Genomic DNA, 17,492 nt, shown 5'->3' on the forward strand with positions numbered 1-17,492 from the left:
GAAAGAGAGCACAACCTTCATTGAGATGAGTCGAGTGAAGGATGTGGTTATCAATGAAGCCATCCATATGGTAATCATACACAGTTTTTCATTTTGTGTATCTGTGGGCATGCTCACATTCAGTGTATTTTCATGAGCATGATCTACCAGAGCAATTAAACACAGCACCATCCATAGCTTCACTGACATCAGGAGCTTTGTTTCAGGTTTCTCTCTGTGTTCTCTTGCCTGCTTTCTCACCTTTAAAGGAGAACTTAAATAACCTCAAAAGAGCCAAATCTGTCCCTTAGATAATGCCACTAACACTGAGCTAGCGGTTTTAGTTCTTTGTGTTGTACTGTTTGTACAAATCCCGATGCCAAACTCAGTAAGTAGTCAGGATGAAGATAAGAAGATAGACAACACAAGAGATGATTTGTCCAATTTCTGGGGTTTTCTGCAAAGCTTATGTAGAAAAGCTGACCTTACCCTTCTAGCATATGTATGTTCTTTTCAGGTTAAAATTTAATAGAAAAAAACACAGGTAAAATTATTTTTTATTGCGCGAAGGGAGGAAAGCTGTAGATACAAATTTGTAGACTTCACTGTGGTCTGGGGTGATTGGCCTTCAGCCCAGTGAGTTGAAACAGATCCCCTTTCTATGATAACTCCAGGTACTTAGATAGCATTTTTAAACTCAAATGATTTTGTCTTTTTGTCTTGTAGCAAAAAGTTATCTACTACCTGTGCATCCTCCTCCAGGACCCTGGAGATCCTCAGGGAGTATCTGAGGTTGTGCCACTCTTTCAGGTGAGTTTGAGCGGTGGAGAAATCCAGATCTGTGGTCTGTGTGTGTGTGTGTGCGCGCGCCAGTTGCCTTTCCCTGACTGGGCCTTCAGGGTGGGTCTTACAGCATCGTGGCATGGGTGGCATTGGAAGTCTCACAGAATTCTGTACCAGGGGTGTTTTTCTCATTTGCTCTCCATTCAAAGAACAGGGAGCTCTGTAAATCTGAACCCAACCAGGAGTTTGCATGAAGTAGACAGTCTTTGGCTCAAGTTGGGTACTGAGGAGTCATGCAGCTTTCTGTGTAGTCTCACGCTCAGTGTTGCCATCGTAACTGTAGCACTGTGCTGTAGTTGATTTTTTCTCTCAGCTCTGTGTGCCAAAAGTGCTCATAAAACCCACCTTGGCATTAGAATGACTTCTCCTCTCTTACCTATTGACAAAGATCACAGTACAAGCTGTGAACAATTTGCTTAATGTACAGTAACTTGCTTGCTTTACCATTACCCTGTCTCCCCCTTCTCTTCTTTTGCTAACCTGTTCATAATCCCATTCTGGAGATGGATTTAATTTCTGCCTTTCTTTACAAGCCTAACACAACAATGCCCTGATCCTTGAGTGGTGGTAAGCAGTACAGGGGTACCTTACATCGTAGACTGCTGATGTTTGTAGCCCTCTTTGTCCTTCTTAATTCACCTGCTGCTGGTGACTATCAGTTTGTAGTCTACAACCAGTTTATGACTGGATATGGTTAGTCTTCAGCTAAATACTTACGGATATAAATAACCTGTTCCATTGATACTTGCTCCTAACTCAGTCCCACGATTGTAAAGACAATTTACTAACAACAATATAAATTAAGCATTTCACGCATAGTCAAGGGAGAAAAATTCAATTGCTGGAAGTCAACAACTACACTCAGCTGCACTCAAGAAGCTGATTTTAGTTACACGTGTTCCTTTCCAGCTTCAAAGAGGCTGCCTGGCATTTGTGTAGGTTTTTTTGTGTTATTTTTTCCCCAGCTCAACTCTGAACAGTGTTATTTCCATGAAAATCTCTTAGTATTGGTAGAGTTGACTCCACCAGCAAAGGAGGTACAGAAAGAGCTGTGTCAGTCTGCAATTCATTACCGGTCAGTAATTCTCACTCTAACGTGCAAGTTAGTATGTTACTTAGTTTTGAAGAAGCAGTAATTAGTAACTTTATTGCATCTCCTTCATTGGGTTCCTCTAAGTTATGTCAGCCTTCAGAAATAGAGTTTACCGTGTCACTGAGCCCAGGAGCACTTCAGCGCTGAATTGACCTATTGTTCCCTTAAGCAACATTTGCAAGGAGAGGCATTTGATGGACTTTATACAGTAATGCTGTTTTGGGAGCTCAAAAGTCATGGGACCACAGGGACTGTGGGACTGGGAAACTTTCACCTCTTTGCTGGTTTTAATCTTCTGGTTAGAAGTGATGGAAAATCATTATACTTTGACCACTGTTTGTGTGAAATGAATTGATGTTTTCAGTTAACCTTCTGTTGTCCTTTTGTTGACAGCACTAGCAGAGGCCAAGGGCCAGGTGTCTAAATTCCCTATCCTGAAGGTAGATTTTTCAGGGTAGAGGTCGTCTAGGATAGTGGATTCATGTATGGAAATCTGCCGTTTGGTAGGTCTGTAGAAGAAGTAAGGCCTAATAGACAGGTTAATGGGTTGGAAGGTGTGGATTTTCTTCCACTGTGCACTGTGAGCAGAGAAAGGGGAGGATTTCTGATTTGGTGAGAGACTCAGGCTAACTGCAGAATGATGCTGCATGTTTTGACCTGACAGCTTTAGGGACTGGCATTTTTCATCACAAAGCAGGTAATGGCTTATGGAATGGCTTTGCATTCCTATATGATCAGCTTACGTCAAACACCTCCTGGAGTTTCATGAATTATTTCTCAACAGACATGTAAAAAGGAAATCTATTTTCCATTGACTTAATGTGAGAAAGCTAATCAACTGCAGATATCTTGCTGTTTCATTCCTTCACATATCTGCTTCTAATAGTCAGCTTTGTGTCAGCTGTCTCCACATTCCTTTCTCTGCCTGACAAATCTCAGTAGTGGGAAGTTAAACCTTTCCGGCTCTTTTACAGCCAGTTCAGAGCCTCATTCTCTGTTGTTTGACTTGAATTCTAGAGCTCCAAGCCACGTCTGGACTGCTTGATAGAAGTGTACAAAAGTTGTCAAGAAATCCTGGAACAGAGGAAGACAGCTCCACAATAAAGTAAAAAAAAGTCAAGGCAGGAAACTTGTAGCAGGACTTGGAGAGACACATGGAAAAGCAAGCAAAACTGCCCCGTGGCTTTTTTAAATTAGATGAGTAGGAAGTGGTGCGGCAGTACAGTCATGTGAGGGCTGAAGACCCACACAGATGCACAGAGTTGTTACAGAATATGTCAGCTCAAGCACACAAGAGAACCTTGAAATCCTCTGCTACGAAGACAGGTGAGCAGAACTTTGTAGGGTCAGACAGAAAAGGTTTTTCTTTGCTTTTTTCCAGAAAAAGAATTAGAGGAAAATAGAGCAAAGGCAGGCAAGAACATACATCAAATGTTTACTCTTTTGTGGATCTGAAAATTGTGATAAACTCATAATGTAACCTTGGCCAGACTACCAAAAATGTGCATTTTTTTTGTTTCTGTTTAACCCTTTGTTCGAAAAAAAGCATATACCACTCTAAATACTAAAGCTGATGGGTGGGCTGGGATGGTAGCTTCCTATTCCACAGGAGATTTTCTGTTATTTCAGAAAGAAAATAAAATTAAAATATACCGTTGCGTTCAATTATGTTTAATGAAATAAACATAGGAGAGCACCCTGGCCTCTTAAGGGAGACCTTGGAGGGAAGAGGGGTCCAAGAAAGCTGATGGATATTCAAGGATCAAGCTCAAGAACAGGCAACCCTAATGAGCCGGAAGTCAAGCAAAAATGCCAGGAAGCCTGCACAGATGAATTAAGTTGCTCCTGGCAAAACTCAAACACAGAAAGGAAGTATACAGAAGGTGGAAGCAGGGACAGTTAACCTGGGAGGAATACAGCAACGCTGTCCAAGATGCAGTTAGGAAAGCCAAAGGAATTGAATCTGTTGAGGGATGTTAAATGCAAAAAGAAGGGCTTCTGTTATTACATAAGTAGCAAAAGGAAGACAGGGAAAATGTGGACCCATTGCTGAATAGCACAGGGGCACGATGACACAGGACATGGAAAAGATGTGGCATTAAAAGGGCCACATCAATTGCTGTTAGAATTTGAGGACAATCTGTCATTGAAAATGATGGTGATGACTATGTGAATAAACTTTTACTGATCTATGCTCTCGGGAGTGACTTAAGGTTGGGAAATTCTTCTCTGTTGATGAGTTAAAAGTTACCGTAACCTTTAACTGGTATGTTTCTCTCTTTATTTTTTTTACATGACTCAGTAGTGTAACTGAGATGACTGAAATGTCAAAACAAGAGCTAAACCAGCAAGTTGGCAGGAGCCTTGGGGTCAGGCTTTATTTGCGTACAAAGCTGTACTATGGTTGTCTACATAATCTAGAATTAAAACCTGGTGACAAACCATCATGCAGTATGGTACAGATTTCCCCCCCCCCACGGTGCCATGACGTTTGAAAGACACAGATTAGCTCATGTCACAGGAAGTATTCTGCTTGTCCAAGAGAAAGGCAGCAGCTTGGGGATGTGCAACTGCCATTTGGGTAGCATTGTCTATGTTACTTCACTTTGTTTGTTTGTTTCATTTCTCATAAATACTTTAAATGTTGGGGTTAGCCAGATCTTTCAGTCCAGTGCTGCCCTAATGTAAGCTGGTGGGTCTTCCTGAAGTTAGTGAAGCTCTACCCTGATGCATACTGTGTTTGGCTGCAAGTCCAAGCAGAACTGGGGAGGATGGGTGTTGGGGCAGGGGCAGGCCCTGGAAGCGTGACCATGTAAGTGACTGCAGTGGGGGTCTTTTGGCTAAGAACCATGTGATGCTCTTGTGTATGGCTCAGTGCATGGTTTGGCCATGTGTTTCTTCATGGGGAGGAGAAATGGTCAAGGCCCTTGAGGAGCACTGTAACAGCATGAGGATTCACTGAGCCATGGGGAGAACGTGTCAGAAAATAAATTATGTCTCAGCAGAGGGGACAGAGTCTTGGGTTTAAGAGTGTACTGGGAACATTGACTATGCTGTAAAAATCACATGAGATCCTCAGAATGTGCACTGAAGAAATGGCCAAGTAGCCGTGTCACAGGAAGAAGTCTGGAAGATTGTTTTAGCCGTATTCTGAAGGAGTGAACATCTTGTGCCTATGGGAGTGCACTTTGGTCATCCACTAAAGCTGAGAGAAGATCAGTAGAGAGAAAGGAGGAGTCGGACTAGGGCAGGTCTGCATCAGGTATGTGCCTGGATACCAAATACGATCTCTGTCCATTTTTGTTTACATCAATACTATTTTGACTTTTAAAAGAGTTTCTTTGACTCTGAGAACACTAAAGTTTAATTCATAACTGCATTTTGTTAAGAACCAACAGAAATTTCAGTGTGTCCCAGGCAGCCTTTTACATACACACAGCAGTTAGGAAAACAAAGGCTATTGTCATCTCTTTATTGCTGCAGCATAGAGTCATTGCCAAAAGCATTGATTAAAATAATTATTTTCTCTACCAAATAATCATACAAAATAGATATCTATACAGGGTCTTTGTTTGAAGTCAGGTAAGCTATAAATAGGAGGTATATGGACATCCATCAGAGTGGAGTGGTCCCTGAAATACTCAAGTATTGGTGAATATTTTTAAGAAGGAAGAAGAAAGTTCCACATGGCATGCCTCTCAATCTGAAGTGCAGTTATGGCAGAAAATAATGAGCTTCAGAGCAGTTCTTGCTTATTCAACATCTCTGCTTCCTGTTTGGCCTGGTAGAAGTCTCTAAGGACATGAGTGTTAGCACTGTAAGGTAAGTCCAGTTTCTGAACTGTAAACTGGAGACTTTTATGCCTTGAGCATCCTAGCACCCGTGACAGCTCAGCTTGCTCTGGAGCAGCTTCGTTACTGGTGGGATACAAGAAGAGGGCTGCCAAACAGACCTTCAGCTACAGAGGAAGAACTGTAAGGCACAGGTGATTGAGCAAGGAGGAATAATGCTCCGTATTCAAACCAATGTATCTATACTAAGATCACTGTGTAGGTGAGAGAAAATACATACTACTGACTACTCATCAGTTTGTGTAATCACTTAAAAAGTATCTAAGAAAAAAAAAGACTACATACCTTCTCAGAATTGTTTTTGGCTCAGAAAGCTTCTATCCTTTCCTGTAACTTCAAGGAATGGTCCTTAAATTCGTAACATTACAGTTTGTGCAAATCAGGTCTCTGTTCAGACTATCTTTTCCTGTCTTACATCCGCCATCTTGTTTCCACAACCCAGCATAGGGTGATTTGGTGGGGTTTTTTTGTGTGGGTTTTTTTTGGTTTTGTTTTGTTTTCTTTTTTTAATGTTACAAAGGTGCTCATAAGCAATGGCTGAGAATGGCTCTTGACTGTTTCGTGCTCTTCTAATTTGTGACTTTGCACCCACCATAAACATGAAACAAGAACTTCTTGGAGAATCAGCTTCACTGTGTGCATTAGTTGGGTATTTCAAGGTTGGTGGCAGGTGCTAGGGAGAGAAAACACTGGTATGGTTGGTTTGTTCATTTGCAAATAGCTTTGGTTTGCTATTGCTGAATTCTTTCTAATGGTTGGATTCACACTGTTTTAATTTGGGAAAGTTGCCCATGAATGCATAATTATTATGAAGTTGCACACGGTACTTTGAAGTTATATTTCCTTAGCCTTTTTAGAATGATTATCAAAATAGCTGAACTCAAGCCAGGATGATTTAGATTTTTTTCAAGAAGAATTGCTATTTTTCTTTTACTTGTTTAAAACCCATTAACCTTCTCAATCATAATGAAGTCCTTTTGAAACATACAAAAAACACCCCAAACCATTCTTTAGGAAAGACTGAAGAACAATACTTGAGTACACATTTGCTGACTACTCCTCTTTGCTATGGTAGCATGAAGGAAGCAGGAGTTCGAAAGGAGCAGCTTCTGTCAAGTCAGATGGCAGAGCTGGTTTGGGGGTTTGGGAAGATCTGTTCCAGCTGCTGAAAGACAGAAAAAATACAACATTTGCTTGCCTTGTATTCCTTTGTCTGAGACTATGTGCGGTTTCAAACACATCCCAAAACATCTACAACAGTGATTAACAGAAAGAGTCTTTGAAAGTGCTTGTCTGACAGTGTCTGACTGTGTGACGTGACACGTTCAGCCCTGCGGCAGAAATCTGTTGTTCATCTATTGCACAGAACAGCGTCAACTCCCAAAATGCTTTAGTCCTGTAGGAGCTTTTTTATTTAAAGTTGAAAGTACCCTTGAGTACCACTGAACTCTTATTGTATACTCCCTATTTCGGGTCTGAAATTACCCTTGACTTGCATCAGAATTATTTTTGTCAGTTTAGTTCCTCTTCCTTCACATCAATGTCTCCCTCCGTCTTTCACATCTGGAGCAGGGACTTGGAAAGTTTCTGTATTTCAATTTTAGCATCAGTTTTAGGGAGGAGTCATTATAGCTCTAGGGAAAATTAAATTGTTGTCTTGGTTGTGTTAAGCAGTTGCATAATACCTATTACAGTCTGCAAAAAGACTATCTTAATGGTGGTTCTGGGAGTGGCAACATTGAATTGAAACACTGGTAAAAACTTTAATAAGGCTCTTCACAACCAGACCACAGAGCTGAAGTTATGTCTAAACTACGTGATCAGTCTATGTTATGTTAATCTTCACACTCTGGTAATAGCCTTTCCAGTGTATATCTAGTTTATGATGCATCAATATGCAGCTCCTAATACGGGCAGTATTCAACAGGGTGCATCCTTGTACAGGGTTCATGCCACAGTATCCATAGCCACCTGTTTTTACCTCTATGTGCTCAGCCCACTGCAGTCAGTTTCAAGCCTATATACCACTCACATCTGCCTTGCAGATGTTGCAGTCTAATTCAGCTAAAATGTGAGCAAGTTAGGGATTGATGCAAACAGAAGATTATTTGAAATAATTATAATTAACTGAAAGGGGCTGAAATGAGGAAAAGAGGTCACTAAGTTTTAAGAGCTGAACTGAGATTCCAGACACCGGGTATGCAGTGATCTAAAGGCAGATGCAAAGCCAAAAATGGGATGGATCAAAGGAAATGTATATGCTTTTAAGCAAAGCAGTAAGATCAGGAGATGGAAGAAGAATGGGTGCAAGGAGGGAGACCAGGAGATCTAATGTGACTGGAGCACTGTGCAGGCAAATGACCTGAGGCACGGTACTTTGGATGGAATGTGGGGTGGAAAGTAAACTCCTCCACAGTCCCCAAAATCAACATTTTTTAAGAGAAAGGATACTGCCTCTTCTCACACCAAGGAACTTAGTCTATTATTAGGGACAAAGAATCAGATCCCACGTTAAAGTAAAACATGTAACCAGCAAAATCATAGCAGTCTGCAATTCAGTACAGAGCAGTGCAAAACAAAAACAAAAGGAAAACAAACAACAAAAACCCCACACCAAAAAAACCCAACCCACCCAAATACACAAAGTAATTTGAAATGAGCCCTTAGAGCAGGGTGGGCCCCTTAGTGCTTTGGGGCACAGAAGGGAAAAAGCACCGACTTTCAGTCTCCCAGAGCTTGTTAGCAGGTGTTTTGCTTCGGGAGGGCTGTGTGGAAGATAGGAGTGGAGGTGTTGAACGGTAGTTAATATAGCTGGCAATGAGAAGTGTTGCTTCAACAATCTAGGGGAAAAAGAAAATCATTAACTGTAAGTCAATCAGAGGAAAGGGTGCCCTTTGATTTTTAGAACCTATTGACTGCATAACTTTTGCAAATGGCTGTCTTGCATGGAGTTGTTTGGTTTTGAAATGAAGGTCTGTCTTTAAGAGTTAGGCAGAATAAGTCTCTTCATTAAAGGTTCCAGCTTACAAACAAGGAATTTCTTGAACATATATAGCTAGTGCAGCAGTCACAAATGCCAATCCCCGGGGCTTGTACAAAATGCCCAGCTGTGATGCTGCCAGGTGAAAAAAAAAGTCACTGTTAATTTTGTAATTACCTTTGGAATTGCCATTGTGAAAAGGAGTTTTTCAGTGCTGCTTCTTCCAGAACTCCTTTCTTTCGTATGACTGACTACAATCATGAAGTCATCTCGACAGCCTCCAAAGGTCAGCACAGTGGAGTACGAATAAGAGACCTTCAAGTGCTGCAGACAACAGAGAGTTTGAAAGAGTCATAATTCTGTAAAAGAAAAAAAGGGTCACCTTAAACTAATATGTTTGCTACTTACTGCAAGAGCACCAGATCTCCAGCAGTAGTAGGCACTACAGGTAATTGACAGAGAAATCTCAAGTGAGATTTAAATTTCTAGTTTTCTTCTAGCTTGCTTGATGCCTCACTGCTTCAGAGCAATAGTCCAAGCCTTGTTATATCCCAGATGGTGGTAGTAAAGCACATACCACTGAGATTTTGCAAGATGTATAAGCATGTTTGCTGCCCATTGAAAAGGCAGTTAGCTGTTCCATGAAACCTGATGCTGGAGCTGTAATTTTCCTTTGTTTATGTAGCATCCAACATAGCCCTCACTTCCCTCATCTCTGACTTCTACAAATTAACTTCTGGATCCATTTGAAGTTAAAGACAAACTTTCCATGACTTTAAGTGGACTCAGGGGAATGTCTTTCTGTGGGAGGTAAGTTATTTTTCTTAAACAGTGCTCCTCACCATACCATAGTGTTATAATCCAGTATGCTGATACCATCTTCATTCACAGCTATCCAGACTGGACAGTCTTCCAATGAGGAAGGCAAAACAGGCTAGAGAAAAAGAAAATTATTAATTTAGATATTTATTGACCACCACACAAAGATGTTTCTGACATAAATCTTGGGCTTTAAGGATTAAGTGAAGATGAGAGAACCCTATAGGCTGGTCTGACCTAGTTCGATTTTTAAGAGGACTCCTCTCAAAATCTGCGATAATATTTTCAGATTTACACAGAATTTTGAGACTAGTGGCACAAGAGATGCAATGATAACAGAGGCTGTGACATTAATTAAATTCCATCAGTGTAGTTAAAACTGAAGGAAATGCTCAGACAGAGCAACAAAATGGCAGTTCTGTTCTGGTCCTTATACTACTCTCCGTCAGTCAGGCAGTCAGTTGAGCCCGTTGGTCTCCACAGTACCAGCGCACATCGCATCAATGCAATTTTCTTTCTTACAGATTTTGACAAATGTGCATCAACTGCCTGTTATGTGTTGTTATGGCTAATGACATAAATCTTTCCTGGGAATCTGCTATTACACGGCTGATGCCATAGCCTTTGCTGCTGAGCTATTGAAGAGTTATAAAATCTGTTAATCATCAGACATATCAACATTATTTACACTCTGGGTGGAACTATTCTACATTCTGATTTTGCAGTGTCAGTAACTTCAAATACCAGTAACCTCTTCTGCTTTTACTGTTGACAGTGGAAATAACTGTCTTTTTGAAAACTTCTTGTATATTTACTCAAGAGGTCCCTTTCAAGAGTTCCCTTTCATCCTTAGACTTTGTTCCAAAACTATAGCAGCTTTGACTTCAAAGCAAGAGACATGTAACCATGAACAAGACCTATTTCAATAGAGGAGGTTTCTGCTGGGTTTGAGAAGATGCTTAATGCCAAAATAAGATTTCTCAGACAGCCACCATGTGCTAAGACATTAGTCTGGGCAAGGGTAATAGGTACAGAGCTCCAGCTTGGGAGAGGCTGAGGGATGCTACAAGGCACTGGGAGAAGCACTGCCTCCAGCCATCCTTTGCTGTTCTGCTGATGCCTGTGGGCTGGCAGCTTACCCAGGTATGTGCTTTAGCTTTTCTATTTCTGCAACAGGAGCAGTGCTTGCCTCTCTTGTGTGGCAGGGAAAGCGGCCAGCTCTGTGTCAAGCAGAGAACAGGCCTGAAATATCTGCTCTCCTTTTAGCTAGCATCAGCTGTCAGGCGTGATTTATGGGGGCCTCTCCCCTTCCATCCACCCAGTGGTATGTAAGTAGTATTTTTTAAACTATCACAGCATTTTGATGACAAGGGAAATTCCTGCCTGAGAAAGCTTTGGCAAGGTTTGTAAGAAGAGATAGTGCCCTGTACTATCATCAAGCGGTGCAGCCAGGGAACCTTTAATATTTATTTACTGAACACTAGCAACCCCTAGTGTTTAGAACATATTTCTCTTCCCTCTTTCTAAGCCGATGTGATACCACATGTTTTTGTGCAGAACAGAGCATTGTTCAGTTTTTCCACTTCCTGAAGTAGAGTAATTTTCAACCCGTTACTAGAGAGCATAGGTATATATCTCTGCTCAGATCACTCTTGGGAACAGAAAAAAATTGTGCTTCAGTTACCTTAGCAGCAAATATTTTGGTTCCAAAGAGAGGCCATTTCCGGGCAACTGTCAAATAAATTCGAACGCATTCTGGTGGAGAGCATCCCTGCAACACCATCCACTTCGTTGCCAGCCTGTCAGCCAGTTGCCTTTCAAAATCCAAGACAGCATTATTTACTAATGTCCTCCAAGGAAAGGTGAGTAGAATTATAACAGTTAATAAATGCACCTCTTGTTCCAAAACAGCTGTTCTACACAGCGCTACGGACAGGGCTGTTAGCACTGTCAGTTATAAGCGTTATACAACCTGAGTTTAATTTTCGCATTTTGTCTGCTTCCATAATTATTTTACTACTTGTACTGTAATGCCCAGGAATCCCTGTCACACATAGGTTGCTTACTGGTGTATATATTAAACAACCATAACTACGAAGACTCAGGCAGCTGTTACGGCAAAATCCTGCCCTGCTTGTCTTCACATTCAAGTATATTCTCACCTTCATCTTATCTGTCGTATGCTCTATATGGAGCAGCAATATATATTAATCCACTCGAGATTATTTGGCAGCTTTCTTGCTACTTGCAGATGGAATGTGCTTCCAAAAGGAGGTAACTGTGTTAATTTCACCACTGCATCCCTAAGTAACTTTGGATCTGGAAGATTACCATTCTCTCTCTTCAAAACAGTTAGAGCTGGGATCCATGGCAGCATCTAAATTCTGTATTTGAGATCTCTGCATTGTGTGTGAGAATTTCCAAGTCAGAACATCAAAAAGCCTTGGCAAAATAGATTCAACCAGAATTACTGCATGGCCTGAAGCAGCCCTTATGTGCTGGCTTTACGGCTCATTGCAAATGTTAGGCATCTGGATTCAATTGACACTTGGGGAAAGGGTAAAACAAAAATTCAGAAACAGAATTCATCCTGGGCTTAGGTTAGAGTCTATTGGAACTGAGATGCCTAATCTGGAAGTGAAAGGCTCAAACTTCTTATCTAGGGTAAAATTAGTTGGTGATTTGGCTCTTTTTATATTATTTAACTGCTGTCTTCCTTTAAAGGAAACTTTTCTTAACTTATGTTTTAAGTTTCTACATCAAATAATCTTGACAGGGCTCCTTGAAGCTTCTTAAACATAAAGACAGAATTTTGCAAGTAAAATCTATTTTCAGTGCAAAGTATAGAAGAACCAACAATTTACCTGAGCTGTTCAGGAGTAACGTTTTGCTTGTAGCGTTTGGGGTAGAATTTATCTAAGACCAGGTGGAGAAGATGCTGCATCTTTGATTGTGATGCCCCCCCTGGACTTGAAGATCCTGTTCGATCCAAATCCCCATATTCCACCTAAAGCAATGTTATATTTATAGTGCAACAGAACGACGGTGTTTTTAGTGCAGTAGAACATTCCATGAATTCCCATACTGATAACTGCTGTGTCTATTAGTCATGCAAAAAGACACAATTAGGCAGGGGAATTCTGTCTACAGCATTTGACATAGTAAATGTATAAAACAGAGCAACTACTGAGGATATGACTGCCCAAGGAATTCTTTACCGACCTAAGAAAGTGAAACAAGATTTCAGCCAGCTACTTCTTGTAGGGAGACACTTCTGTATAACTGCCAAGCTTTTGAGGCTTATTTTCAAATGGCCAGTTAAAACAACAGCGCAATTGTAAACAGTTTAGACAATGTTCCCAGCTTCATTTTAATTTACATTGCTTTAACGAATGCAACAATCTGTTTCAGCTCAGTAAGAAACTATTATGCTGCTTATCATGCCCACAACACATACTGTGTGTTTTATGTGGTAAGATGCTATATGCAAGCCTGGAGGTCTAATGGAAGGTCCTACAAGATGCTTTTCCTGAGTAAAAGGCTACTGGCAGAGCAGCAGGGTAAGATTTTACTATTAATGCAACTCTAGTAGTGATGCTATTTCCCTATCTCTACTAAGGCACTAATTGGAGTGGTTCTGGGAATAGTCCAGCCTCACTGTTTTTCTCCAGTATTTTTCTTCAGAAGGAAAGGAGAGGCACTCCTATACCAAATTTAAAAGGAGTTCTAATACCATACGTATGCTGGTAAAATGCATTTGGCTTGGTACATCTCAGACTGTATGTTTGATGAGAAAAAAGAGTTTTGATGTAAAGTCCCTGGAGGACAAGAGGGAGGATTTCTGCCCATAGCTGTACTCACCTGAGCCATCAGAGCTACCATTTCCAGAGCTAATTCCTTATTCACAGGAAACCTTCCATTGGCTATTTCATTGCTGACTTGGAAGGCCAGTAGCAACCGCTCCCGGTCTGTCTCACCTTTGGCCTGGCTCCGAAAATACAGCCTAAACAGCAGACAGGATTGTAAAGGTAAAAAGACATTGTGAACTGAAAGTAGAGGTGGGAACTTTAGTCAAAGTGAGTAGAAATAGAAGTGTGTGGGGGTTGTCTCCTTCTACAAAGTGAACTTTGTGTACTGCAGGGGTACTGGACCGAGATTTGGAAGCTGAGCTGCTTCCCTTATGAAGATTTAGGCAAGGAGGTTCAAAACATGCTTTCATGGGAGTTGAAAGCACCACCCTGGGGACTGCTTCCCAGAACTATTCCTCATGCATGCCTATTTACAGCCCTCACCATCTAATTCAAATATTAATTTACAGCTGCATCTATGACTATATATTCCACAATACCACACAAGATATTAATTCCAGTGGATCAGTTTGTTTATTTTTATGTCAATGTAATATTAACACCATCATTAGGACCATAGTGACCTTACACATGTCTCATCAGAGTCCTTGGTGCTAGAACAGCCCAGCCTTGGAAAGACCTTATCAAAAACATCCTTGCTGTCCGGTCTAGGCACATTCCAGTCCAACAAAATAACACTGCAAAGTTTCACTCCTGAATCAAATGCTGCCTTCTGGGTCAAAAGCAGTAACTTCTGCTTCCACCCGTGTTATACCAACTAACAAAGTTCATAGAAGCTTGTTTCCACCATTACAGTCGTCAAAATCTTCACATATTCGATACAGAGCTTTGTCTCTTTTTGGTTTTGGGGTAGCCTTTGTCTTGCCTGCAAAGGGAATTCACAAGAAGAAAGCCATTCCTTGTTCTCATACACAGTTCTCCAGTCACAGTAATTCAGAATTCCTATCCGTGCTATGAATTATGAGCTTGTTCCAGTTTTTGGTTTAGATCTTTATCTCACTTTCATTCTCTACTATCTCTTGTTATCTAACTTTTATCATTTCTTTCCTTATAGACTGAGAGCTGCTACTACATATCTCCTTTAGAGCTCATGCTATTTAGAGCACTGTTCTTGTATCTTTTTTATCTTTGTGATTCTTCACTTAATTGCAAGTTTCAGCATATTCATTTTCACTGGTGATTTTTCCCCCAGGTCTCTCTTCCTCTCACCTAACATGCATTATTTAATTATGTTTTAGCATCTAGGCAAATGAAATTTTGCCAAATGTGTCTTATTGTGCTACAGCTAGTTCTTAATCCATGTAAAGTCTATCATGCTATTGCAAAATGTTTTGGTTTTACCTCTAGGCCATATAATTTCCTTTTTTTTAATTTAATACACACATACCCCACACAAAAGTCATTACATTTCACATAGAATTTGAACACATCTTAGCTAAAATAGTTTTGGCACTAACAGTACTATTATTTACTGGCCATCTATAGAGATATATACAGTCTAGAATTGTTTAATTAACAGCAGTAGCGAGGCCAACCAATGAAGCACAGTACCTGTTCTTATAGGTCAGCTTCACAATTCTTGTGCCACCTTCATATTTCCCAGGATGCAGTTCTTTTAATGCTTGTTCCCATTTAGAAATGACATCACAGATCTTAAAAAAATATGATGGAGAGAGGAGAGACAAACTGAGGTGAAATTTATAATCAAGGCTTGAGGGAAAAGTAAGTGAAGAAAGTATTGTGGAACACAGAAGATAAATAGACTGGATCAGCATAAACACAGCCAAAAGTGGCAAAACAATTCCTTTTTCTGTTACACAGTATGTACAAATCAAAGCATGCAAACTGAAAACTCCAGCTCTAATCTGCAGGGGGACACGTGCAAGTGAATTCTGGTCTGGTAGCAACTCTGAGGCTGTGTCTATGTCAGCAAGTAGCAAAGCCCAGGAGGAGCAGATGCGTACAGTGTTCCCAGGACTCCACGCTCACGCTATCTGAGTTTCAAAGGGTTTTCCTTTGGATTAGCTTCAGTCTGACCACACGGCCTGGAAGCCCAGTACTATGTTGGATCACATCTTTCAGTCCATGTTTCATGTAAAAAGAATCCATTTTATGCTCTCTAAGGTTGCTCCTTAATGTGAATGAAAATATGGTTAATAGAAATGATTGGTAGGTTTGCTTCAAAAGTGCTCTCCTGAGCCAAACTAAAGCACTAACATATCCTCTGAATAGCAGTTGTCTACGTGCTTGGCTAAATGTCCTTCGATGTGCATGTCCAAACTTTGGGAACATTTGGTCCTAGATACCAACTTTGTAACTCAGACATATTTTTAGTAATAGCATGGTAAACCTCTTTGATTCCATTCAGCTTCTCTTGGTTATTCCAGTCCTTTTACAAGTGGTCTAATAAAGGCCCCTACTTCTCTTTTGATAGTATCTCAATAAAAGGAAAGTGAATATAAGCAGCCACATGAAATACACAATCAGATATCCTAATCCTCTCTTGAGGAGCAATTAAGGTTGCCTTGGCAAGTAAATAACCAGTTAATAACCAGTAAAAGTGATGCCCTTGATTGTCTCAAGCTCCTTCGTTTACTCTAATAGCTCTCTCTCTCCAAATGTGGTTCAATTACCAGCAAAGCTCCAGATATCTGATCTATATCAGGCCATGTAAGCAAAGTACATAATTTGGCACTGCCTGTGGTAGTTTCATCTTCAAGCCATCTAATTTGAAGTTATTGGCATCTTCTCCCTCTGTTGCCCAATGTGAAATTTTACAGTGCCTAAAATTGAATGTTTATGTTCCTTACAGGTACCAGGGCCTCTTCAAAGTTGCCACTACCACTATTCCTCCATCAATGCTGTATGACAAATTATTCTCCTAGATTTGTACCAAAATCTGATGTACGTCATTCATGGCCTGCTCACTTAAGACAGTCATTCAGCTGCAGCAAGGGTAAAAATCTCCAGAAAGTGATTGAAGGACGCAAATACTAATAGTTTATCTGCTTTCCTTTTCCTTTGATCTGGAGTTTTCTCCCCTTAGTACACTCATCAGCAATGAAAGCCTGAGTTATCTGGAGATAGCAAGGAGACAGTTCATAATCCAACAGATGAGATTTATACAGACATGCCAAGAGACTCACAGCCTAATATAACTTTGTCTCCATTTGGAGTGTCACATTTGATGTTAGATGTGATATCTGATCATGCTAGCTAGCTCAGTCATGTTTTAATTTTGTAGCCAAGACAAGTTAAAACTTTAATATGTGCTAAAACCTGAGTTAAAGACTTTTTAAAAAATGACCCATTTATCACCTACTGAAACAGAATGTGCTTTGTCTTAACTAATACCTCAGACTAGACTGAACTAATTATAGAATCACAGAATCATTTAGGTTGGAAAAGACCTTTAAGACCATCAAGTAAACCTAACACTGTCAAGTCCACCACTAAACCATGTCCCTAAGCGCCACATTTACACATCTTTTAAATACATCCAGGGATGGTGACTCCACCACTTGCCTGGGCAGCCTGTTCCAGTGTTTGACGACTCCTTCAGTGAAGAAATCTTTACTAATATCCAATCTAAACCTCCGCTGGCACAACTTGAGGCCATTTCCTTTCGTCCTATCACTTGTTACCTGGGAGAAGAGACTGACACCCAGTTTGCTACAACCTCCTTTCAGGGAGCTGTAGAGAGTGATAAGGTCTCCCCTCAGTCTCCTTTTCCCCAGGCTAAACAACCCCAGTTCTCTCAGACATTCTTCATGAGATTTGTGCTCTAGACCATTCACCAGCTTTGTTGCTCCTCTTTGGATGTGCTTCAGCACCTCAATGTCTTTCTTGTAGTGAAGGGTTCAAAACTGAACACAGGATTTGAGGTGTCACCTCACCGGTGCTGAGTACAGGGGAACAATCACTTCCCTACTCCCGTTGGCCACACTATTTCTGATGCAAGCCAGGATGCTATTGGCCTTCTGGGCCCTCTGGGTACACCACTGGCTGTTGACCAACACCTCCAGGTCTTTTTCCACCAGACAGTGTTCCAGCTACTC

The 17,492-nt window shown here is 40.8% G+C and overlaps 2 protein-coding genes across 2 annotated transcripts in view; one reads left to right on the top strand and one right to left on the bottom strand.

Moving 5' to 3' along the window:
* PIGH (phosphatidylinositol glycan anchor biosynthesis, class H) overlaps positions 1 to 3,109 on the top strand; it is a 5,384-nt gene extending 2,275 nt beyond the window's left edge. The window contains exons 2-4 of the mRNA XM_010185368.1: positions 1 to 70; positions 706 to 789; positions 2,933 to 3,109. The exon at positions 1 to 70 is cut by the window's left edge and continues 122 nt beyond it. Of these exons, the coding sequence (XP_010183670.1) occupies positions 1 to 70; positions 706 to 789; positions 2,933 to 3,019 (241 nt within the window). The 3' untranslated portion in view covers positions 3,020 to 3,109. The remainder of the gene's footprint in view (positions 71 to 705; positions 790 to 2,932) is intronic.
* Positions 3,110 to 8,429: 5,320 nt separating this feature from the next.
* Positions 8,430 to 17,492, bottom strand: part of PLEKHH1 (pleckstrin homology domain containing, family H (with MyTH4 domain) member 1) — a 44,197-nt gene continuing 35,134 nt past the window's right edge. The window contains exons 22-28 of the mRNA XM_010185369.1: positions 14,986 to 15,086; positions 13,427 to 13,568; positions 12,430 to 12,572; positions 11,250 to 11,379; positions 9,594 to 9,680; positions 8,924 to 9,070; positions 8,430 to 8,606 (exon numbers count right to left, since the gene is read on the bottom strand). Coding sequence (XP_010183671.1) covers positions 8,430 to 8,606; positions 8,924 to 9,070; positions 9,594 to 9,680; positions 11,250 to 11,379; positions 12,430 to 12,572; positions 13,427 to 13,568; positions 14,986 to 15,086 — 927 coding nt within the window. The remainder of the gene's footprint in view (positions 8,607 to 8,923; positions 9,071 to 9,593; positions 9,681 to 11,249; positions 11,380 to 12,429; positions 12,573 to 13,426; positions 13,569 to 14,985; positions 15,087 to 17,492) is intronic.

Source organism: Mesitornis unicolor, unplaced genomic scaffold (genome assembly GCF_000695765.1).
Source record: "Mesitornis unicolor isolate BGI_N332 unplaced genomic scaffold, ASM69576v1 scaffold755, whole genome shotgun sequence".
NCBI classification, from domain to species: Eukaryota; Metazoa; Chordata; class Aves; order Mesitornithiformes; family Mesitornithidae; genus Mesitornis; species Mesitornis unicolor.